At 43.3% G+C, this 23,566-nt stretch overlaps 1 protein-coding gene, 1 long non-coding RNA gene and 1 pseudogene across 2 annotated transcripts; 2 read left to right on the top strand and 1 right to left on the bottom strand.

Annotated features, from left to right (window-relative positions):
* Positions 1-427: 427 nt before the first annotated feature.
* LOC136491916 (uncharacterized) lies at positions 428-3,165 on the top strand (annotated as a pseudogene).
* A 421-nt stretch (positions 3,166-3,586) lies between these two features.
* On the bottom strand, positions 3,587-5,610 carry LOC136490638 (uncharacterized). The gene is made up of 3 exons (XM_066486850.1): positions 4,403-5,610; positions 3,977-4,307; positions 3,587-3,891 (listed from the first exon to the last, which is right to left on the bottom strand). The coding sequence occupies exons 1-3, from the start codon at positions 5,585-5,587 to the stop codon at positions 3,755-3,757; spliced, it is 1,653 nt and encodes a 550-aa protein (XP_066342947.1). The 5' UTR covers positions 5,588-5,610; the 3' UTR covers positions 3,587-3,754.
* A 3,548-nt stretch (positions 5,611-9,158) lies between these two features.
* LOC136490650 (uncharacterized) lies at positions 9,159-18,450 on the top strand. The gene is made up of 4 exons (XR_010767829.1): positions 9,159-9,715; positions 10,748-10,867; positions 17,034-17,196; positions 18,266-18,450. It is a non-coding gene; the product is annotated as an uncharacterized lncRNA (long non-coding RNA).
* The last annotated feature ends 5,116 nt before the right edge of the window (positions 18,451-23,566 follow it).

Below are 23,566 nucleotides of genomic sequence, written 5' to 3'. Positions count from 1 at the left end.
CTGAGACATTCGGCAAAGAATTAAAAAAAAATTAAATCTTTGCTGAGTGCCTAACAGCAGGCACTCGGCAAAGAAGGCCGTGACCGAACGCCATTTCGCGAGCAGCCTATGCCGAGTGTAGAGATTTTGCCGAGAGACTGGCACTCAGCAAAGAAGTCCTTTGCCGAATACCCTTGTTTGCCGAGTGCCCGGCACTCGGCAAATAACTCTTTGTCGAGTGTCCGGCACTCGGCAAATAACTCTTTGCCGAGTGCAGCACTCGGCAAAGAAGGTCTTTGTCGAGTGTCCGATTTTTGACACTCGACAAAGAATTTTACACTCGGCAAAGTCTCTATTTCCAGCAGTGACTTGGTCTTCCAAACCTGGGGTGTAACCTAATCAGTGCTCCCCATTCCTTGCGTTAAGACTTAAGTCTGCACCCGAATACATGATCAGCTGGATGCTTGCTATTGTTTTTGAACTGCAGTATATGTAAACGTGATGGAAGAAATGACGCCTTGCTGTGGCTGTGTTACCATATCATTGTGTACACTATCTTATATACGCCCCATGGTCACACGTCCATCACAAAGTTTCTGTATTTTCTTATAGAGACACAAATGGCCGTCTCTGAATTATGTAGAGCTTAGCAGAATGCTTGGTTGGTAGGGTTCTATTAGATTTAGATGCAAACTCCCCTTAAACGGAAGTCCAAATTTTGTGATGTCAGCATTTGGACTAAGCCATGTCCTTCACATTTACATTGGCTAGTGTTCTTAGCTTCCTCTATAGAATTACATAGAAAATACTTCTGACATTGTTTGATTCACATTCTACCTTGTTGGATGCGACTAAAATCATACATGCCAAGGAGCCTAGCAAAATTCTCATAAGTGACTAACGATAGACTAAGTCACTTCCACTAGCTTTGCTGCTTGCATGTTGGTTTTTGTGTTTATGTATGCACACAAAATTGACCTCAGCGTTGTTCTCATTGTAAAGAATATCCTCCTTATGTGGTTATGCCTCACATATTTAGAGTTGATGAGTTGAATTTTGTTATTCAATCCTGAGTTGCATTTATAAGTGAGATATTTTAACTTTGTGTGATATCAAATTGGAAATCAGAGAATTTTTCAGTGTCTGGTGCAGTTGTTATGTATGCTAAAATGTTATTAGTTTCCAGAACTGCTCTTGCTGACTTTTGCTGAATCATATATAGCATGCTTTGCTGTTTGATATTGTTTGCTTTACTAAAATATCCAGTCTGTTAGTATTTGCCCACTGAATGTATTGTGCTTTTGATGCTTATATAGTTATATGTAACTTGTACTGAAACTGCGGCGATCCCATAATTATTGTGATATGCATGTTTTTAATTTCTGCTCATTTAAATTTAGGATTCTGATGCTTAGCCCCAATACTTCACAGGTTCCTTTCTGTCCTTATTAAGGGCCTGTGCAGTTGCTGTACTATACTAAGAGCATTCACTATTTTCAGCAGATTTTCGGGTAAGCATCTAAAGAATTGCTTTAACTAATTGGTGCATTCAATACTAAGGGAAGAAGTGGTTTTGAAAGGTCATCTCAATGGCAAACATAGTCTTATCTGGCATCTGTGCAAATTTGGAATCGTTAGTATTTTACAAGTTTGAATATGGCAATACTCAGTAAATGGAGTTGGAGAACTTACGGCAGATAAAATCAAACCACTTGAAGTTTTCACTTGATTTTTGTCATGCTATGTAAATGTTAACTTATGCTTGGAATATCCTAGGGTAAACAATCCGAATCATCTTCGACATCACATGATTTCAACTTTCAAAGCCTCAAAGGTATCCTTAAGCTAATCAATGGTGAAGAAACAAAACCTAGATTTTGCAAAATAATTTGTCAGCCTTCACCTTGGTCACATACAAACATGCAAGCGTGCAAAAACCATTTTTGTTTGGATTCATGTTTGTTACACAGCCACAAGACTACGATACATCATAAAACATCCAAAAGAGTATTGCTCCATTTGTATTATGATGTGATTTGCATAGAAGTATGGATTAATCCTACATGTTTTGTGAGAATGCAATGAGATTTCTGTCCTTAAGATCTTAGCTTAATGTAATATAGTTTTTATACCATTCTTCCAGGTCTTTTTCCCCAGTGTTCTGGAGACATGGCAAGGAGTCCAAGAAAGCGTAAGCTGGCAGCTCATGATGTTAGGTCAGCCTCTCATGCTGTACCTAAGAACTACAAGAAAACAAAAAGGTCAGGCAGGAAAAACGAATTGCGATCAACGTCAGAGGAAAAGGACTGGAAAAATGCCACATGCTCAATATGCTTGGAACGCCCTCATGATGTTGTCCTGCTCCTTTGTTCGTCTCATAACAAGGGTTGTCGACCATACATGTGTGGTACCAATTATAAACATTCCAATTGTCTTGAGCTGTTTAAAAATGCTTATTCGAGGGAGAAATCAGCATGCGAAATCTCAACTGCAGTGGAACCAAGTAACCAGAAGCCAAAGACAATGCTGCTTGCGTGCCCTATCTGCCGTGGGGAAGTTAAAGGGTGGACAGTGGTAAGTCTGCGCGGCGATTTCTGAACCGCAAAAGGAGAGCTTGTATGCATGAGGATTGCTCATTTGTCGGGACGTATAAGAGACTCAAAAAGCATGTGAAGTCCAAGCATCGTTCATCAAAGGCTCGTGAAGTTGACCCTGCACGCTTGGCTGAATGGGAGGAGTTTGAAAATGAAAAGGAGAGGCAAGATGTAATTAGCATTGTCAGTGCTTTGAATCCAGGATCTGTTATCATGGGGGACTACATCATTGATCCAGATAGCGACATCAGCGATCCTTACAGCGACAACTCTCTAGATGATTTCGGTGACTCCACATCCTCAGATAGTGATGACGAAGGTTCTTATGATAGTGATCCTGTCCACAGAGACAGAGCTTATAGGAGAAATGGGGAAAGACCAAGTCGCAGTCTCACATACGTTGGGGGACTGCCTCGGAGGCCACTGCGGGTTGGTTTTGTCCACAGATCTTTGAGTCAGCCACGCAACAGTTAATATCAGGACATGACAGTTGGGAAATTGGATCAATTCTATTTTTTATGCACTATCTTAATGTGAGGACTGAGGAGGCAGATAACAGTAACACTATTATGAAGCTGATGCTGATGATATGGATTTGTTCTAGTTTGTTCTTCTGCAGATCTGGCAAACATGGGTTGAGTTTTTTGTTGGTTTTGTTGGACAATGTTCCTTCCTTTGATGTGCCCTTGTGCATATTAGGATGAAGGGGGAGCAAAGGGTGTGTGATGGATCATCTGGTTGTCATTCTCCTTTTCCATAAAGTAAAATTAGGAATAGGTTATCTTTATGGAAGAAGTCTGGTCAAGTCTGCGTCATTTTGCTAGAGAAGAGAACAAAACCACTCTGTAAATATCAGTCTCAGTTATCTTTAAACAGTCACTATATATATTTTTCCAATCCCAGTGGGCATTCTACTTTGTTGTTAAACTGTTTGTGTTCTCTGCACTCTTTGTTACTGGGTTTGCTACCACGAAGCAGATTGTCAGAAGCCAAGGTTTTGTCACGCTTGTAACTGCTCGAGTCGATATTCTTGGGGACCATTGTACATTCGTAATGACATAATCTACTTGGAACTTTACAGTAAAGGGCAGAGTGATAAATTCGAGTTTACAGTAAAGGGCAGAGTGATAAATTCTTGATTGTATCATTCATCACAAGGAAATACATCTCCTTCTCAAGAGTCAAGATATGCCGATCGTCTTCCCTAGCAGCCACATTACCAGCGAGAACTCGATCATAAACAGCGCGTGCAGCCATGTCCGGTCGACGACGAAACCGAACACCGTGATCCCCGCCCGGTTGTTCTCCAAGTACGTCACTGCGAAAACGCCATGATCAGCTACAGCGTGTCACCAACACTGAACACAAACACAGCCAGAGCACGTGCACGTGCGCATGCTTACCTAGCGCCTGCCTCTTCTGGAAGGAGACGTTGGTGGCGTGGAAAGACGTGAACCTTGAGGTGTCCACGCTGTCCTCGCTCCGCCACTCGTCGTCATCGGACTCTTCGCCGGACGACGCGTTCGCCATCGGGAAGGGGCTCGTGGGCGCGTGCTGCTGCAGGCACGCCTTGCTGGGCGTCCTGGGGTTCTCCTGGTCACGGTCCAGGCTGTTGATGGTGGCGTCGGCGTGCCACGCCGCGGCGACGCTGGTGATCGCCTGCGTCTTGTGCGTGATCTTGGCCGCGCTGTGGAGGCAGACGAGCAGGCCCGTGACGAGGCTCACGGAGCAGAGCTGCAGCAGCAGGCGCATGGATGAGCATGTGACGATAAAAGAAAGATCATCGTTCTGAGCAGAGCATGCAGGGGCGCATCGTCAATGGTACTCACCGCGAGCTCGCCGGCGGTGACGAAGTTGACTTGCGCGTGGGGTCTGGTGGCGGCGAGAAGCGCAGTGAACTGGCTGGCGGTGACGAGGATGAGGGAGTAGAGTATGAACCTTCGGTAGCGGTGGCTGATCCGCTGCAGCTGGACGCGTATGCGTCGGTGCTGCCTCAGCACGGCGGCGACGTCGGCGCACTGGCCGAAGTCCCGAGCGAACCCCGTCATGCGAAGGATCTGCAGGTAGCAGATGGTGCGGAACAGCACGCACGCCATGAAGAACATGGCGGTGCGGTACATCCACGACGCCATCTCCAGCGCGCACGCCGCGGCCGACCACCAGAGCGGGAAGGGGGCGTTGGCGCAGTACCAGAAGACCTTGTACGCGGCGTCGGCCAGGAAGCAGGGGAGCACAAAGCAGGCGAGGAGGCGGAAGGACCCGGCGAGCTGGACGATGTACCCGGCGCGGACGTCCTGGGAGTCGTGGCGGAGGCGGTCCAGGTAGAGCAGCCGGCGCAAGCCTCGGCGCCGGACGAGGGAGTAGAGGGTGGCGTAGGCGAGCGCGGCGGAGAGCGTGAGCGACACCTGCACCTGCGTGTCGTAGGCGCGCCGCGGCGTGGCCGCGTGCGCGGCGGCCGGTACGGCCACGCCGAGCGCGGCGAAGACGAGCCAGGAGACCGCGGGGCTGGCGCCGGCGTCCGAGTGGTCGACGCACATCCACCGCAGGCCGGAGCGGAAGCTGCTGAGCTCGTCGCGCGAGTGCGACATGGACCGCGCGTACGAGCCCCGCCGCCGCAGCAGCGGCGTCGACGTGGACCCCGGTTCCGCAGCGGCGGCCGCCTTCGGCGACGTCGACGGCGTGTCCGCCATCGCTAGCCGCAATTTCTTGGACCTCGCGTTCCTTCTTGCCGCAGCCTCCTCGTATCCTCGAATGGCTCTCGCGTTTAATTCGATGGTCGCCCTGGTGTTTCGGGGGAAGGTATTGCTAATGCTAGCGCATGCCTGTGATGGATGATTTATGGAGGGCGAGAGATTTCGTAAGCCATGATGAATCATCTTGCTGGCTGTTGCTAGCTGCGATCGACGAGCTGAGCACCTGACTGGAATCTCAAATTTTTGGAAATGTTTGTAGCTGTCAGTTTGGCATCCGTTGAACATACGCCTATGACATATTTTTCTTGATCTAACTTCCATTAATGTCGGGCAGCACCGCAGCACAGCTAGCACTCGGAGCTTTCCTCAACGGCTCAACCATGCATCCACCCGTTTCATGGTTTTTGCACGCAAACTGTGGAGTACCATGCTGTTCGGTGCCGTTCTGAGTTCATATTGTCCAGTAGCAATAGCATGCAGTGCACAATTCACGCGAAACTCATACGAGAGAGACCTGTCAGCACACGGCTGGTCCCGAAATTTGCAATGCGTCCAAAGCCATTCTGCCTGGTGTAAACATGACGCAGGTATGCATTGAGCAGTGAGATAATTACATCCACGTTCACCTGTGTCCCTACTCCCTGCATTGTCACTTGCCAGTCAATTACAAAAATGGAATTCGGTTGTCTATTTGGAAGAGTGACAGCGAGATCAATTCTGCCTAGCTACTTACAGCTAGGCGGCTTCACTTCATTAGTGAAGCCATTATTTTTTATTTTAGCTCCATAAATAGCTTCATTGGTGGAGCCGAAGTTGTTTTTGGTAAACCGTTTGACAAAACAGCTCCACATATGGAGCTCCATAAAACATGCTCTTACATAACCCCGTACAGGGTCCACCAGGGCGAGATGAAGCCGAGTGAAGTCACTATTTTTATAATATAATTATTTGGTGTTATAGATGCTATTACTCTTTTTTTTAATGTTGGTTAAACTTAAGATAGTTTGATTTATTGTGATTCTATGAAATGATTTACTATTTTTGAGATGGAGTTAGCAGTTCGTCTGTAATGTGGATCCATTTGCTTGGTACTATTTGGATTTACTAGCTCGAGTCCAAACAGTACCGAGCTGGATCCACGGTTTGTCAGTAATGCTCTTCATTTTTTATTTGTTATTGGTTGCGTACGTGGATAGAGGTAGATAGGATGACAAAATTGTCTTCTTAAAATTTATTAGTTGAGTTGAGATAGCCAGTGAGATAGTTGTTAGTTAAGGGCTCAGTCACTACTTACGAAAAACTTTTTTTTAAAGGTGGTTAGAATGGGTTTGTCTAGGTAGCTGCTTGGCCCACCTTGAAAATATGTCTTAGAAATCAATGATTTTTAGAGACAGGTATTCAACCATCTCTAAAACTATATTTTATAGAATTTACAAATGGGAGGGAAATAGCAAAAAGAAAGTATAAATCTCAGGAGAAGCACATCAACCAATCTCCTGAGCTGTGTTTCACAAGTCATGTGATTTTCGTGCATGTGCGGCCATGGGGATTAAACTAAAGACCAGTAGCCTCGTACATTCACCCTGTTCGCTTGATCGTTTTTGTGGCTTATAAGCCGGCTGATACTGTTTTGTTGTGAAAGAAAAACACCGTATCATGACTGATAAGCATGACTGATACGATCAAGCGAACATGATGATTGCTTACTACCGCTATACCTCCTTATGACTAAGTGGTTGATATAATCCTTTTGTATCACTTTACTTAATATTAAAGTGCATATTTGAGACCCTAAATGAATTTAAATAAAAAAAGTTTAAACTCAAAAGTTCTATACCTCTTGGAGTACTACAACTTTTGTGTAGGTCGTTTCTTCATCTAAGGCCATTGAAAAATTCTAGGAAAATATGAACTTTGAATTTTTTTCATCTATTTTTTTTGGCTCTAAATGATTTTAAATGAAAAAGTAGTCAATTATAAAGTTGTTGATCTCTTCGTGTACTATGACTTTGATATAGTTTTTCTTCATCCGACTTGATTTGAAAAGGTTATAGATTTTACTGTGCTGCATCTAGTTTTAGAGGCGAACCAAATTGCCAACCGTCTTAAGAAATCTATTCTAGAGACGGGTGGAATTTCCAACCGTCTCTACAAATAGCCTCCTCTAGAAATTTCATTCTAGAGACAGTTGGACTTTCCAGTAGCCTCTAAAAATAGGGGGCATTTCTACATGTGGCTGGACATTCTAGCTTTTCTCTCTAAAATTGATTTCTAGTAGCAGATCAGCTCAAAAACTATTTTTAGAGTCGGTTCTTAATAGAGTCATTTCTAAAAAATCGTTTATGTATTAGTGAGATAACAATTAGCTTGGTCTGTTTAGATCCACCCGAGTACTTGAGCAGCTAACTATTAACTAGGTGCGTCTAAACATAGCTTGAGTTTGTGCATTGTCGCACTTAGAAAAACCTACGCGAAATCATAGATCCAGAGCATGTGAGGACATGTGTAGTACACTGAAGATATAAGGGCCGAGGTTCTTCGTTTAAAAGAAAACATGCACTTAAAATAAAAGGAGGAGGACTCAAACCTAGTTACAACCCCCCCCCCCCCTCACTCAGCTACTAAACACATGAAATAGAGGGGTTTTTGTAATATTTTAAATCCTTTTTTATTATATATTTTAATAATAATAATAATAACCGTGCCTAAAAAACTTTTATGGATCTAACCCTTTTGGTCGCGCCAGTCCGGCTAGCGTGACCAAATAACGCTGTCGCGCCACATGCGTTGGCGTCCCAAGATCTGCCACGGCCAACAGCGTTTTCTACGTGGAAAACTTTGTCACGCCACTCCCGTTTGCGTGACAGTATTGTTTTGTCGCGCCATTATTAGGAGTGACGTGACGAGACTTACTTTAGAAAAATCATAACTCTTCAATATAATGTCGAATGACGATAATTTTTATATAAAAATTATAGCTCTCGACGAGATGTATAACTTTCTAGTTTTGAGCTTCTTTATTTGAGGATGTTAGATGCTTTTAAAAAAATCAGCAGCATAATAACTGCGTACTAGCGCTTGTCGCATTAGAAAAATAGTACTCAATATGTCCCAAATTATAAGACATTTTGACATTTCTAGATACGTAGCTTTTGCTATGCACATAGATATACACTATGTCTAGATACATACTAAAAACAATGTATCTAGAAATAATTTGGAATGGATGGAGTATATTTTTTGTATGGTGTCTAAGAGATCTACAAGTTTGTAGTTTTGAGATTTTACATTTGAGGTCGTTAAAATGCTCAAGAAAATAATATAAAGTTTCAGTGGCATATTAATCGTGCTCCCGAGCTTGCTGCCCCTTGAAAATTATATTTTTTCTTCAAAGGTGTCAAATGAAGATACTTTTTATACTAAAATTGTAGCTATGGATGAGACCTACAAGTTTTTTGTTTTAAAGTTTTTCTATTTGAGATCTATCACATGATCAAGAAAATAATACAAAATTTAAGAGACATATTAATCGTGTACCATTGCTTATCTTTTTAGGAAAAATATCTGGGCGCAAGAAATGTACATTTTAATATTTGGGCGCAAAGGCCGTACATTTTGATTTGGCATGGTTGGCGACACACAACCAACCAACTTGCAAAAAAAAAGGAAACAGGAAAAGAAATGCTAATCTCTACCACTAAAAATTAGCGATGGGAATCGTCGACCGACGTGCGATAAAAATTAGCGATGGGAATCGTTGACCGACGTGCGATACTCGCTCGTTTTCCCCGCACGCGCGTAATTTCCTCCCTGCTCTCTTCCCCGGCGCTCACGATCTCCTCCTGAAATCACGTATATCTTGTCTACCGATTCAATCATGTACAAAGGAAATCGCCTCCACTCACGTATAAAAGATCCGCAGCATCCTTTCTCATCGCTCCAATCAAGTACACAGGAAGCAGCCCTCGCCGTCGCTCGCCCACGCCACTGCCGCGCCGAGAAGGAGAAGGCTCGACGACAAATCGCCGAAAAGCAGAGCTCGACCTCGCCCGTCGTCGCTCTCACCGTCGCACTTGCCTTCGTCGAGAACCACGTCCGCGCTCTCTGATCTCGCTGCCGCAACGCCGTGCCGAGAAGGAGAAGGCCCGACCACAGAGAGCTCGACCTCGCCGTGCGTGCCCGCTCTGTTGTCCTTGCCCCGCCCTGAGCCCCCAATCCACGACGACGGATTGCCGACAAGGAGAAGAACCGCCGAGGTTCACGCCCACGCCATCGTCCTCGCTCCGCGCGCTCGCCCGCACCGCCGCCTCCTCTCCCTCCCTGTCACACCGCCGCCGCCTCCAGATTCGATCGGCGTAGCAGTGCTGGACACTAGGTGCCCGCGCCCAAGGCCCAACGCGACGCGCTCGACGCCGCCATCAAGGAGCTCGTTGATCTGGCCATCCAAAGGTACAGTGTCTCTGATTTTTCTCGCCACTTGTGAAATGCAGCAGTATCAAGTTGACTTTACAATTCTAGCTCTTTATGTGGTGCAAATCTGAAACAACCTGCTGAATGTTCAAGGTGAAAGTGAAACAATACAAAAGAACACAGATTGATCTATTCTTGGTGATGGTGAAATCTTTAGGTAATGGTGAAATGATATGGCCTTTTGTACCATATGTTCTGCGTGCCTTGTGTGCATACTGGTCCTTACAACATAATATGTGGCATGCTCTTTGCAGTAGTTATTTTCCTGTTGACTAAATATGTATGTTGTCTTACTGATCACTTATAAATACATGGAATTATGCCATCTAAATACATGGATTTATTGATTTTGAGCAGTCCTCATTTTTTTTATTTTGTTGTGCTTCTTTTTCTTTAACACAATCTATCTGTTTAATCAATGCCTCCATTCACTGCTCACTGTCTGGCAATTGGTATGCAGAGACACAAACAAAACGAAATATAAAGGAGGAAAAGGATCTCAATTCAGTATAGATTTAGGACCACGTGTATGCAAGTGCAGGCACATAGTTCACCTCAGAGAGCACCTTAGGAAAATAATAATCACATATAATCAGTAGATGCTGTGAAGAAGGTAAATATGCAGAAGATGGTAAGTAAAGACAAGCATTCAAATTGTAAAACCAGTAAGTTCAGTCATTGCAAATAAGAAGAAAGAACCTTTTTGTTGCCATACTGGATCGTAGATTTCTTTAAATATGATACTATATCTATAACAGGGGACAATAATTTATTAAATGGCAGTCTTTAGTAGGAAAAAAAAATGAAAAGGGCACAAAATGCTAACATGGTTGTTGTCAAATTTTTTAGCCTGCAAATCAGTGAGTACTCAAGTTCCAAGATAATGAGTTACTACATAGTACTTGCTTGTGCCACTACTGCAACTATAGGCCATTATTAGACATTTGGATATCTGCAGTGTTATCTCTGTCAGTACTGCCAACATTTTCCTTTCTTTTTTTGTTATCTCAGGGACCAACCTTGTTTGGGGGATACACCGTCTGAATCCATGCACCAATCGTCGAGTGTTGGCATGCAACGATCATAAGAAGCAGAAACTAAAGCATGGTCTGCCCACAGCCAAGTAGTCAGGTATATGAAATAATGGTCATTCCCTGAATATTTTCAGGATTATAATTTTGTTGTTTAGTGATCATCATATCTGCTTGCAGAATTTCATTTCTACTTACAATTACAAATTTCTTCAAATAACAAAGATAGACTTCACTTTTTTCTACTCTGGATCATCTTGAGTGGTAGAACATTTTTCTGTTTCATAAGGTAAGACCAAAAGAGAAGATGCTCTCTGTGTGATCGAAATATATCTGAAAGCATCTAGGCCCCTAATTGGGTTTCGGTGATTAATGACAATACGTGATTACTACGACTAACGTGTGTTTTGCAGAGGCAATTAAGCTAGGTCATGGTAATGGAGATCGATTAGGCTATCATGGTGGTCATGCCCCTATGATGAAAATCATTTCGGTTTTCAAAGGATGGACGACAAGGTTAAGGATGGACTAGTTCTAAGTGTCGTTTGGTGTTGAGGAGATATTTAGAGTAGTTTATGACTTTGTTTTTTCTTTGGCCGTACTATTAAGGGGGTATGGACGGGTAGCTTGACCTAAGTTAGGTGTGGTGCACATTTGCTAAATCTAGCGCTAGGTAGCTCCTAAAAAGCCCTTAGATCCATTGGAGCAAACTTTATTCACGTATGATCGAGAGTTGGAAGTGAATGGAGGATCAAATACTGACCGGACGCTGGCTCTGAGGTGACCAGACACTGGCGCAGAGTCCGGTCAGTTCATTTGATCAAGGTGAAATCGTCTGGTGCAACCGGACGCTGAGAGGTGAAGTGATCGGACGCTGGTCCCAGCGTCCGGTCGACTCTAGTAAGGTTCCAGAGAGGAAAAATCACGACCGGACGCTGTCCAGCGTCCGGTCACCACTTAAACACTGGAGTTCGGGGAGAACTGACCGAAGCGTCCGGTCACCTCGCAGAGGCACATAACGGTTCGTTTTTCAGCCATGGTTATAAATACTTCCTCCATTCGTGTATGGGGGTACTTTTGCTCATTGCAACAGCTAAGAAACACCTTTGTGAGTGCCAAGAAGAGCAATGTTCTAGTGAGGTGATTGAGATTTGAGAATCCCAAAGAGAGCCCTCATTAGTGAGATCAAGAGTAGCAAAGTGTGCATCCACCCTTCTCATTAGGCTTGTCGTGGTCAAGTGAGAGTTCATGCTTGTTACTCTTGGTGATCGCCATCGCCTAGACGGCTTGGTGGTGATTGAGAGCTTGGTGATCATCCGGCGGAGCTTGTGGATGACCCAACTCAAGTTGTGAGCGGTTGTGGGTGATTTACTACGACGGAGTGTCAAAGAATCAACCCGTAGAGAGCACTTGATCCTTTCGCGGATCAAGGGGGAGCTACACCCTTGCGCGGGTGCTCCAATGAGGACTAGTGGGGAGTGGTGACTCTCCGATACCTTGGCAAAACATCGCCGCATTTCTCCTTCTCTCTTTACTTTGAGTATTTATTTTGAGCAATTCAATTCTTGCCATTTACATTCATAGAATTGCCATGCTAGAGTAGGATTGGAACATAGGTTGCTAAACTTTTATGCGATAGATCAATAGAAATATTTTCTAGGCATAAGGGGTTAATTGAGCTAACCATAGGACTTAATTATTACAAAAAAAAAATTAGAATTAGCCCAATTCACCCTCCTCTTGGCATCTTGATCCTTTCAATTGGTATCGAAGCCTCGTGCTCACGTATTTAGGCTTAACCGCCTAGAGAAAGATGTCTCACGGGGATGGACCTCCTCCTATCTTTGAGGGGGATGATTTTCCATATTGGAAAATCCACATGGAGGCGTATCTAGAAGCTCTAGATATTAGAATACTTAGAGCCGCCTCACAAGGCTTCCCAAAACCTCAGGATGCTACACACCTACAAGGCGATGAGGTGAATTATGAAAAATAGAATGCAAAGGCTCGAAACACCATCTTTAGAGACCTTTGCAAAGATGTGTTCAACAGGGTGAGGAACCACAAAGACGCCCATGCACTATGGTCGGACGTTTGTGCACTCCATGAGGAAACTAAGAGTGAGCGTGAGAAACGCTATTATCTTGTCATAAAAAAGCTTAACTCTTTTGAGATGCTTCCTAAAGAATGTGCTAATGAAATATACTCATGCTTGAATGTTCTTGTAGAGGAAGTCAATGGGCTTGGACTCACTCAAATGCAACCATCCGATGTTGTAAAAAAGATCTTGAGTGTCCTCCCCATTGACAAATATGGGCATATTGTGACCGTGCTTCATCAAGGTGATCTTTCCACCGCTACACCAACACAAATCTTAGGAAAGATCAATGCTCATGAGATGTACATGCACATCACACCTCAAGATGGCTCATCCTCTAACAAGAAGAAAGACAAAGACTTGGCATTCAAGGCTAGCCAAGAGAAGGGCAAAGCAAGACTTGAGTATAAGAGCTCAAGTGATGATGCAAGCCTTGCTCTCATTGTGAAAACAACCGCCAAGATGCTAAAGAAGCTCAACAAGAGTGGCATCAAGTTCAATGGCAAGAAGAAGTTCTTCACAAGCTCTAGAAGGAAGCCAATCTCAAAGATGGATTGCTACAATTGTGGAGAACTTGATCATCTAGCACATCAATACACAAAGCCCAAGAAAGACAAGTACAAGAACAAGTACAAGGGCAAGAAAGATGACTCAAGCAATGAAAAAGAAGATGAGAAGAAAAACAAGCCATACAAGAAGAGAGATGGTAAGAAGAAGGACTTCCATAAAAAGAAGAAAAGTGGAAAGGCATACATCGTCGATGATTGGCTCATGGACATTGATTCATCAAGTTGCTCATCTGATGATGATAGTGATAATGAGAAGGTGGCCGCCATTGTGATTGACTCCTCATCATCTTCACCAACACCACCGCTATCATCCTCTACACACCTATGCCTTATGGCCAAGGGTGAATTGTCATACCCAATTTTAAGGATAAAATTGAATGGACTAAACTCATGTGTGCCCAGGGATCAGTCACACACACAAGTTGACAAATCATATAAAGTATCATCACGGTGTATCTTACATCACGATTAATAACAACACATAGTCTTACACAACACAATGAAAGATAAAATGTAAACTCTCTCGTGGAACTCCATCATAGGGAAGGTTGTAACACCCCTGGTGTTTGCCTTACATTGGTGCATCTGCATTGCATCACATAAGCACATTCATATCATTACCACATGTGCATCATTCTATGTTTCCATGTTGCAACATGGTGTTCTTTACTGCTCATGTATGTTTGTACCTTCTGTGGTGTCTGTGTGTTATGCCTAGTACCCTAGAGGGGTTGTACATGTCCCATGTACTAGGGTCCAGTGTTTCAACGGATTGTTTCGCTTGTTTCGAGTTAACATTCCATGTGTTGCAAATGCATGTTTTAATTGATTTGAGAAGCTAGAGCAATTGCATCACATGCAAATGAATGTGGTGACCCACCAAAACACCCTAGCTACATTTATAATGTCATTAGGAACAATGTTCATAAAGGTCATTAGTCCAAATTAGGTTTCTAAGCCCTAGTTGACTCATGTTGACCCTAGAACTAGTTTTGTTTGACTATTTAAAAAGTGCAGCTTGGAGTGTTTGCATGGAGGAGCACCCTTAAGAAAAGTTGTAGTAAACTTGCTAAGGAACAAAAGTTGTTTTATGGTCATCTCATGAAAATGATCAGAACACCCTCAAAAGTGGCCCACATGGCAGAATTGGGGCTGTTTTAGACTTAGCAAATTTTGCTAAGTGTTAAGCTGTTTTACAGTTTCGGGGTTCATACTTTGGAACAATGTAACTCTCAATCTAGGTCGATCCAGCTCTAACGCATGTTGACAAAGTTGTAGTTCCCATGTAGCTCTACATCTTGTATTACTGAAATTGTGGCAAAGGACGAACATATTTGGAGTTATGGATCGTTGAAAATGGAGTTTCAGTCAGAGAAACGTGGACGTTGATTCAGACGCAAGCCAGCTCGGTGGCCGACCGGCCACAGACCAGCGACGCCGCGTGGATGCGCCGTGGCGCCCGTACGTCGTCGCTGGCCCCTCCGGTCAGGGCTCGACATCCATAAAGACCGCCCCGACGCCCTCAGTTCGCTGCCCTCTCCAATCTCTCCCTCTCCCTTCCCCTTCCCTCTCCTGCTTCCAGGAGACGGCACCATGCCGCCGCCATGAACGCCGTGCTGCCAGACTCCCTCCTCTATGCCGCCAAGCGAAGCTCTGCCGCCAGCGCTGCTGCCCCTCGGCCTCCCCATGCCCAGCTCCGCGCTCGTGCCGTACAACACCACTACCGCGTCGCCTCGCCGCTGCCATAGCCGGCTGCCGCCGAGGCATGTCGCTCATGCACGTGGCTGGACCTTCCTAGGACAATGTCGGCCAAGCCGAGGCCACCGGCGAGTGCGCGCGGGCCTCCCGGTGCTCCGCCGCCGCTCCACCATCGCCGACGAGCCCCCTACGACCGTCACCGATGAGCCACAGTGCCTCCTCTGCTTCCTAATCCCATCAGGGACTGTTTACTAGAATTCGACGAAAGTCAGGGGCCTAACTGCAATGTCATTGACTCAAGTGAATAGTGCTTCCGAGGACCTATTTGTTGTAAATCGGGTAAAACTTTAAAACTTCATAGTAAATCATAGGAAATTCGTAAAATAGCAAATGAGGACTTTTTGGAATCCTTGTGAAGTTTTCTATGCAGTAGATCTATAATCTTTCATGTTTTAGTTTAAAATTTTAGCTGTGAAAATGGATTTATGCATCTAGGTTTTCAATTCTAGTTGTATTTGTCTTTTTCATAACTGCAGTTGTAGGGCTCCAAATGAAGTGAAATTTTTGTGGAATGCTACTCATGTGATGTTTGATGTGTGGTAAAAATTTCAGGATTTTAGGCTTGATCAATTTAGAGATATGAAAAATAACAAATGACATATGCTGCTTTGCTTCTATTCTGGACAGTTCTGCATGTATGCATTGTTTGGCTCAGTTAAGTTATGAATCATGCCTTGTTGATAATAAATGAGTTGTAGTAATTTTCATAAGCTTTTCAAAAAGCTAAAGAGCACAATTTTTGGTTAAGTATGTGTTTAGCTATAGTTGTTTAAAGTACTGTGGCAGTTTCTGCCCAAACCCAGATAGGGTTGCTTTGTGTGCCATGTGTGACCTTGTTAGTAGCAGAATTAGTTCTAGATGTTTATAGCAAAGTTGTTCAAAATTTGTTAAGCTTTCCAAAAATTCCAGAACCATATTTATTGGACATGTGGAACTCAACTTATAGCTGTTTAAAGTAGCATATCAGTTTCTGTTCATGTTTTGGATATAGATGTCTTCCTTGGTTTAATTGACCTTGTTAACTATGAAATCATCTTAAGATGATAATAAGAAAGTTGTAGGTAACTTTATAAGCTTTCCATAAAGTTAAGAATCATGTTTGTCAGAGGTCTAGAACTCCATTTATGCTTCTCTAAAGTTCCTATAAGTTTTCTGTCCATAGCTGTGCCTCTGCTGTTTAGGCTGCTGGTGCAAGTGTTACATGTGCAACTAGTTTCATGGTGTAAATGATGTTTACTGTAGTTTTGGTAAATACAAAAGTCGTAGATGATTATCTTATCTTGCTTGTGTTAAATTTTCATGATCCTAGGTCTGATAGTTTAGGAGTTGCATGCTTAATAAGTCTACTGTCAGATTTTGATTACATTCTACGCAGACTTAAAATATTAGCATGTTTGGTCATGATAACTTGGGAATCATGCTGAGATGATTAAAGATGAAATGTGGATAATTTCCTAAGCTTTCCAGAATGTCTTGTTTTATATCATTTGGATTTATAAAACTCCAGATATGATTGATTTATGAAGTTGTTGTTTGCAAGTCCAGAAATTGGCATATTCCGGTTATAGTTGTTGCTTCACCTTGACTTGCTTTGCATGTTGCTAGGTGTGGTTCACGTCCTTGGTAATTAAGTTAAATACACCTGAGATCTTGTGAGACTTATGTGCCATGTATAATATTCTTTGTTATCTTAGCATGATAGATTGTGTGATGTTAAGTTAAGCATCGCAAAGTACTTAAGTGTGTTTAGTGTAAACGATGCTTGTCTTGCTTGCTATTTGTGATGCGTCTCATGGTACTATTCTTCATATTCATGCACTTGCATCTTGCATCTCATCTAGGTACGCTAGATGCACCACGTGAAGGATGAGATGTTGGAGCCAAACCCGAAGATGGTGTTGGTGGATCCCTCCCGAGGATGGAAGGACCCTGGAGTGCATGCCTAGAGTGGAGACGTCGTCAAGACGGAGCAAGCTAACTTGACTGATTCATGTCGGATCCCAGGCAAGCCCCGGAGCATATTAAGCCTCCTAATTTCTGAAATGCAGTTACAGTATTATTGTTACATATATATATTGTTGCATTAAGTTTAGGTGTTGGATGCAAACAATTGCTGCATTGGTTACCCAATCCTTGTCCAGATATTGTTACCCTGAATCCTATGTAGCTTAGGCTCAAGTAGTGCTTAGCCCTGCTTAAACGCGGTAGAAGTCGGGTGATTTCCTATCACCTGCGAGATATAGGAATATACATGTGGCACGGTTGGCTATATTTGCTATCGTGGAAAAGAACCAGTCTTAATTTGAAATGAAGACCGGACAGAGGCTTGCCGGTTTGCAGTGACTCTGTCCGTGTCGCTTAAGGACTGATTCTTGGAGCCTTTCCTGTTCATGTTGAACGCATGCCTCTCTCTTAGTTGGCCGGGTCTGGAGACCGACCGCGAAGCCGAGTAGCTCAACTCAGGCCGGGAGTCGATAAGTATAAAGTACGCCTCGGAAGGGAGCCATAGGCGTGAGTCCAAGGGCAGGTGATTTAAAAGTCCTGATCGTCCTGGCAGAAGGGTAATCCCTGAGAGCGCTGGCGCTGATCGAACCCGCGAATTTGGTTCCTGAGTTGTACCAAAGGTAACCCACGGCTACCCTTGCTAAGTATGCCAGGGTGAGAGTTAGGAATACCCCCTCAGCTGAGTTGTAATTCGATTCGAATCGCCGTCTCTCCCGGTTAGTGAGAACTTGACGGGCTTATCTCCAATGTAGATACACTAAATAACATAATGGTTCGGAAATGATGATATGATGATGACAGCCTTATTATACCTGCTATGGTTAATATTGTTTGCTCCTAATAAGTGAGTGCTCTAGTACAGGTGCTAATCTAGTGGACAGGTAAATGATGATAAGCTTGATGCTAAGTTTAAATTGGTTACTATAATCATAAGCTCTTTTATGCAACTGTGTTAAGCTAGCCCACCTAAAAGGCCTTGCATGATCCTTGGTGTCTTTTATTCTGGTTTCGATGGGTAAGTCTGGCTGAGTACCTTCTCGTACTCAGGGTTTATCCCACCATGTTGCAGGTGAAGTTCTCGGCCTATTGAAGATGGTGGCTAACCGCCGATGGGCTCGGTGATTCTATAGTTACTTCTCATCTATATGCTTTTGTCGGATGATGTCACTTATGCTAGCAAGGTATTTGGAACATATATTAATGTAATCTTTTGAAAGCTATGTTGTTTTCACTAATCGGTTTTGAAACCCAAACTTGTACTATTATTTGTGAAACCATGTGTAATATTATTTTCCGCTGCAACCCTGCGTATGTGATGTGTATTTGCTTAATCACGCGATCTTGGTTGTGATGTTGATTTACCGAGGTCTTTAGGGACACTCGGTGGACTACCGGGTTTATATGAGTGAAAGTATGTGTGTATCAACGTGTTAGCGGGGACAGCCGTACTTGATCTTGTATAAATTGGGCGGTTCTGTTACAAAGGTCAACTGGTTGACCACAAGCCTAATAATCCTCAGGAAACTCCTCATACACGTTGTCATCTGTTACCCATCCGGGATTTTTTTATCCAAATATAGAAAGTAAATAAGTGTAAGTACTTCCCGTACTTAACAAGATAACATGAGGTTATGAAGCTCAAAAAGGATGACACAGGTTTACTGCAGTTAGCACTTTTAGTAAGTCCAAATTTTATCATCAAGTATAATCAAGTTATGCTTAAGCTCCCATTTAAACCCACATAAGCAGATATCAGAATCATTTGCTTCATATTATCATTGTATACCATCATAAATGAACCACAATGAGTAACCAATTATTTTGTGAGTTTTCTAGGCCACTCGTGACCGTGAGCACGGTTGTTATAACAGTTTGTAACCCTCTGCAGAGGTGGTGCACATTCACCGCGAGTCGTGATTCCCATATGCCCGAGTTAATTACTCCCATGTCACTGCCAAGGTGAGCGGCTAGGGTACACTATGAAGCCATTTCATAGGTTTCTCTAACAAGTTAGGGCCGCTAGGTTTCCTCGGTAGGCAGATGTAGGAACCCCCCTTTCCTATGGCACATATCCATCGTGGCTATACACATAGGAACAGAGGCAGCCCTATACCCAACGTGGCAAGCCCCTTTTGTGCCATAAAGGTAACCTCTAACAAGCTAGAAAAGGTCCTATTACTGAGCTAAAGTCAGAGCCATATGACTCTCACGGTTGCACTGTTAGTCCCAGCTTTTGCCGACAGATAAGTCCTTATGGAGGGCCAAGAGCAACATGATCGAAAGTCATTTGCTCCTTTGCCCTATGGATCAGTTGTTATAAAGCATGTTTTACCTTTAGTTCCATAGAACCATTAACCATTGTATAGACCATGTTCAGTTAGAGCGCTAACAATTTACCCATATGTAATTAACCCAAAGGAATCAAGGGAACATGTCATCAAATAACTAGGATGTCCTTATGGTTATCAAAGTTAGACACATGCACATGAGTGAATGATTAAAGTGAATAAGACATCAAGGTAGGCCCATGCTATACTTGCCTTGGTTAGCAAACTCCTGCTGATCCTACTGGTCATCAAAGTACTCCTGGTCACCAACGTTCTCCTCATCGTCTGAACATGACCAACACAGCAACATACAACATTCCAGGAACATTCATGCAAAACAAACAATACTACAGTTAGAACAGTACACCAATAGTATAGAAAACAAATTAAAATGTTTATGAAAAGAATCTACGTCTCGCTATGATCACGGCAACGCGAAGTTCACGAAAAACGGAGCTAATACGCGAAAGTTATGATTTAAACGGAATTTCCTATAGCAATTTATTTAATCAAATCTAACCATGAAATTTAAAAGTTGCAAACATGATTAATAGTGGTGCTAACACGTAGATTATGAAATTACAAAACTAACACAATTTGAACGAGTCGATTCGGAGCTAAAATGACGATTCTACGAGCAAAATAGTGCAATGGCATTTCTGTAAATACTGAAAATATATTTTGGACTAAAACAGTGTACTTTACGTTTTCAAAACGAGAAAGCGTACTCTGAAAATGTGCTTTGGACTGCAGGTTAAGACTTAGAAAAACTTAGGGTCTCTTTAGCAATTATGCCAGGATGAAAGGGTATCGGCCATCGATGGCCGTTGGATCGAGAATGGACGGCTCGAATTAGAGAGGGGAAGAGAGAGAAAGGGAGGCGCTGGCCGAAACAGTAACTCTTGTGTGGCTGAGCCATGGACGGCAGCGAGAGCTCACCGGTGTGCAGGAAACAAGGCCTATAGGCCATGGTTCTAAGAACCAAGGGCACCGAGAGAAAGAGGGGGAGCAGGGGACCTCGGCCAGGCCGATACGGCGGCCGGAGGACGCGACCGAGGCGGTGGTCGCCATGGCCGGCGGTCGGGAGCAATCGAGCGCATGCAAAATGGGGTTAAACAGCCTTGAAACATGAAATTGAGAGCACAGGGGGAAAGGAGGGGAGCAAGGGGTCTCACCGTGGAGCAAAATGGGGACGGATGCGGCTCGGGGATGGCGATTCGTGCCGAGGCGAACGGTGGATCGCGGCGCTCCTCCGTGCAGCGGTTACGACTTCTCTATGCCTGGCGAACACGAAGAAGAGAGCAAGGAGGCAGCAGGGGTGCGCGTGGGGGTCATGGCTCGCTTTAAATGTGGCTGGGGAGCGAGGCGATGAGCCCACGACGCCAGGAGCAGGGCGGCGGTTGCGGCTTGGACCGGCGCGGGTGGTTGCTGGAGGTGGGGGACGGCGCTGACACATGGGCCTAGGCTAGCAGCGGCTGAGGGCAGGGCGAAGGGCGCGCGATGCTGGGCCGAGCAGTTGAGGCCAAGCTGGGCTAGTCCAAGAAGGGAAGAGGGGAGGGCGAGCGGGCCGCGGGGAAGAAGGTGGGCTAGCAGGCTGAAAATGAGGAAGGGAGGGGAGAGAAAATGAATTTCCTTTTCTTTTTCCAAATCAAATTTCCAAATTCATTTTCAAAGAGTTTTTGAATCATTTGAACTTTGAATCAAGACCAATCATCACAAAAATAAATATGCAGCAACATGTATGCATAAAAAGGTTACTAACCTTATATTTGATTTTAATTTCCCGAAAATTATTAATTTCCTATATTTGAATGCTCACATAATAACATAATTAAATCAAAATTTTCTTATTTCAAAAGGATAATTTTTGGGTGTTACATGAATGAAAGGTATCAAATGATGATGATAGTAGTAGTGATGATCATGCTAACAATGATAATTGTAATAGTGATAGTGATGATGATGAATTTGAATCACCTTCATATGATGAACTTGTCAAATTGCTAAACAAATATACTAGAATCATTAGAAAGACTAGAGCTAAGAATGACAAGCTAGAAGCTAAGAATGATTCTCTTTTAGCTAAATGTGATGTAGTCGAAAAGGCTAATGTTGAGCTTAGAGAAACAAATGATGTTATATCATCCAAACTCAAGGAGCTCAAATCTTCTAACAAAGAGCTTAAAGATAAACATGATAAACTTGAGAGGATACACAATGAGCTCATCACTAGCCACAACAAGCTAAAAGAAGAATATACTACTCTTAAGATTAATAATGATAATCTTGTCATTGCTCAAGAATTTCTATCCAATGAGCCATATGATGCTACTAATAATGTTGTTAAGATTGATATAGCTACTTGTTATGATGATTTGATCATTGAGAGCATTGAGCAAAGTTCTAGTAGCAAGGGCAAGCAAATGGTTGAGGCCAACAATTATGATGAGTTTGTCAAGCTCAAGAATGACAATGAAAAGCTCAAGAAAGATCTTGAAGAGCTCAAGACCACCAACACCATAGTGCTTAAAACTAGTGATCATGATGGTGACTTGATTCTTGAGAATGAGAAGCTCAAAGAAGAGAACAAGAAACTCAAGCAAGAGAAAAATAATGATGCTTTCAAAGAAGAGAACAAGAAGCTCAAGTTGGAGAAAGAGCATCTCAAGATTGGATTGAGCAAGTTCACAAGAGGCAAGCATCTTCAAAGTGAGCTACTAATGAACACCATCATGAAGATGGATAGAAGTGGCATTGGGTACATGGCAAACAAAGAGAAGAAGGCTCAAGCTCAACAACAACAAAAGCCAAAGCCAAAGAAGTGTTTTGAGTGTGGACAAGAAGGCCACTTTGCCCATGAGTGCCAAACTCCACCACCACAACCTTTGCCCAAGCATGCTAGACCTTTTGCCTTCAATGCTCATTATATGCTTAGAAAGGATTCTAGTAGAAAGATGAAAGTCATGTTCTTAGGACCTTCAAACAAGAATAGGCCTAAAAAATTTGGGTTGTAAAGTCACTTGTTGAGAAGGTGAAGAGCCCTCAACAAGTTTGGGTTCCTAAAGCTTGATCTATTGTGTGTAGGTGAACTACAAGACCGGTGGAGGTCATTGGGTTATCGATAGTGGTTGCACACAAGATATGACCGGTGATCCTTGTATGTTCACCTCACTAGATGAAGAAGTAGATGGACAAGAAAGAATCACATTTGGAGATAATTCAAAGGGCAAGGTTAAAGGATTGAGCAAAGTGGCAATATCAAATGATTATTCTATCTCAAATGTGCTCTATGTTACTGCATTGAGCTTCAACTTGCTATCCATTGGACAATTATGTGATCTTGGCTCCCAATGCTTGTTTATCGAGAAGGAAGTTGTTGTATCTAAGAAGGATGATGATCAAATGATATTCAAAGGATTTAGATACAACAACCTATATTTAGTGGATTTCACCTCCGAAGATGCTAACTTGAAGACATGTCTTTTCACCAAAACAACACTTGGGTGGCTATGGCATAGAAGACTTGCTCATGTTGGGATGAGCTCACTCAAGAAGCTAATGAAGAATGATTTGGTGAGAGGTTTGAAGGATGTGAAGTTTGAGAACAAGCTTTGTAGTGCATGTCAAGCCGGCAAGCAAGTTGCAAATACTCATCCAACAAAAGCTTTCATGTCAACCACAAGAGTGCTAGAACTCCTTCACATGGACTTATTTAGACCAACAACATACAAGAGTTTGGGAGGAAATCTTTATTGTCTTGTGATTGTTGATGACTATTCAAGATACACATGGGTATTCTTCCTTCATGACAAATTCAAAGTTGCAACTTGCTTTAAGAAGTTTGCCAAGAGAGCACAAAATAAGTTTGAAGTGAAGCTCAAGAAGATTAGAAGTGACAATAGGAAGGAATTTGACAACGCAGACATTGAAGCCTATTGTGATGAAGTTGGGATCAAGCATGAGGTCTCCGCAACATATACTCCTCAATAAAATGGTGTAGTTGAGAGAAAGAATCAGACATTGATCACTCTTGCAAGAACAAT

The sequence above is a fragment of the Miscanthus floridulus genome, chromosome 11, assembly GCF_019320115.1.
Source record: "Miscanthus floridulus cultivar M001 chromosome 11, ASM1932011v1, whole genome shotgun sequence".
NCBI lineage: Eukaryota > Viridiplantae > Streptophyta > Magnoliopsida > Poales > Poaceae > Miscanthus > Miscanthus floridulus.
This window is presented reverse-complemented; position numbering and strand designations above follow the sequence as displayed.

What these genes read in the sequence shown, in the direction of transcription:
- LOC136490638 (XM_066486850.1), bottom strand. Translation starts at nt 5,587, where the DNA reads ATGGAAGTTAGATCAAGAAAAATATGTCATAGGCGTATGTTCAACGGA. An exon ending in TCACCGCCGGCGAGCTCGCG is followed by an intron (nt 4,308 to 4,402) that starts GTGAGTACCATT and finishes CTGCTGCTGCAG; the next exon opens with CTCTGCTCCGTGAGCCTCGT. An exon ending in CCAGAAGAGGCAGGCGCTAG is followed by an intron (nt 3,892 to 3,976) that starts GTAAGCATGCGC and finishes GCGTTTTCGCAG; the next exon opens with TGACGTACTTGGAGAACAAC.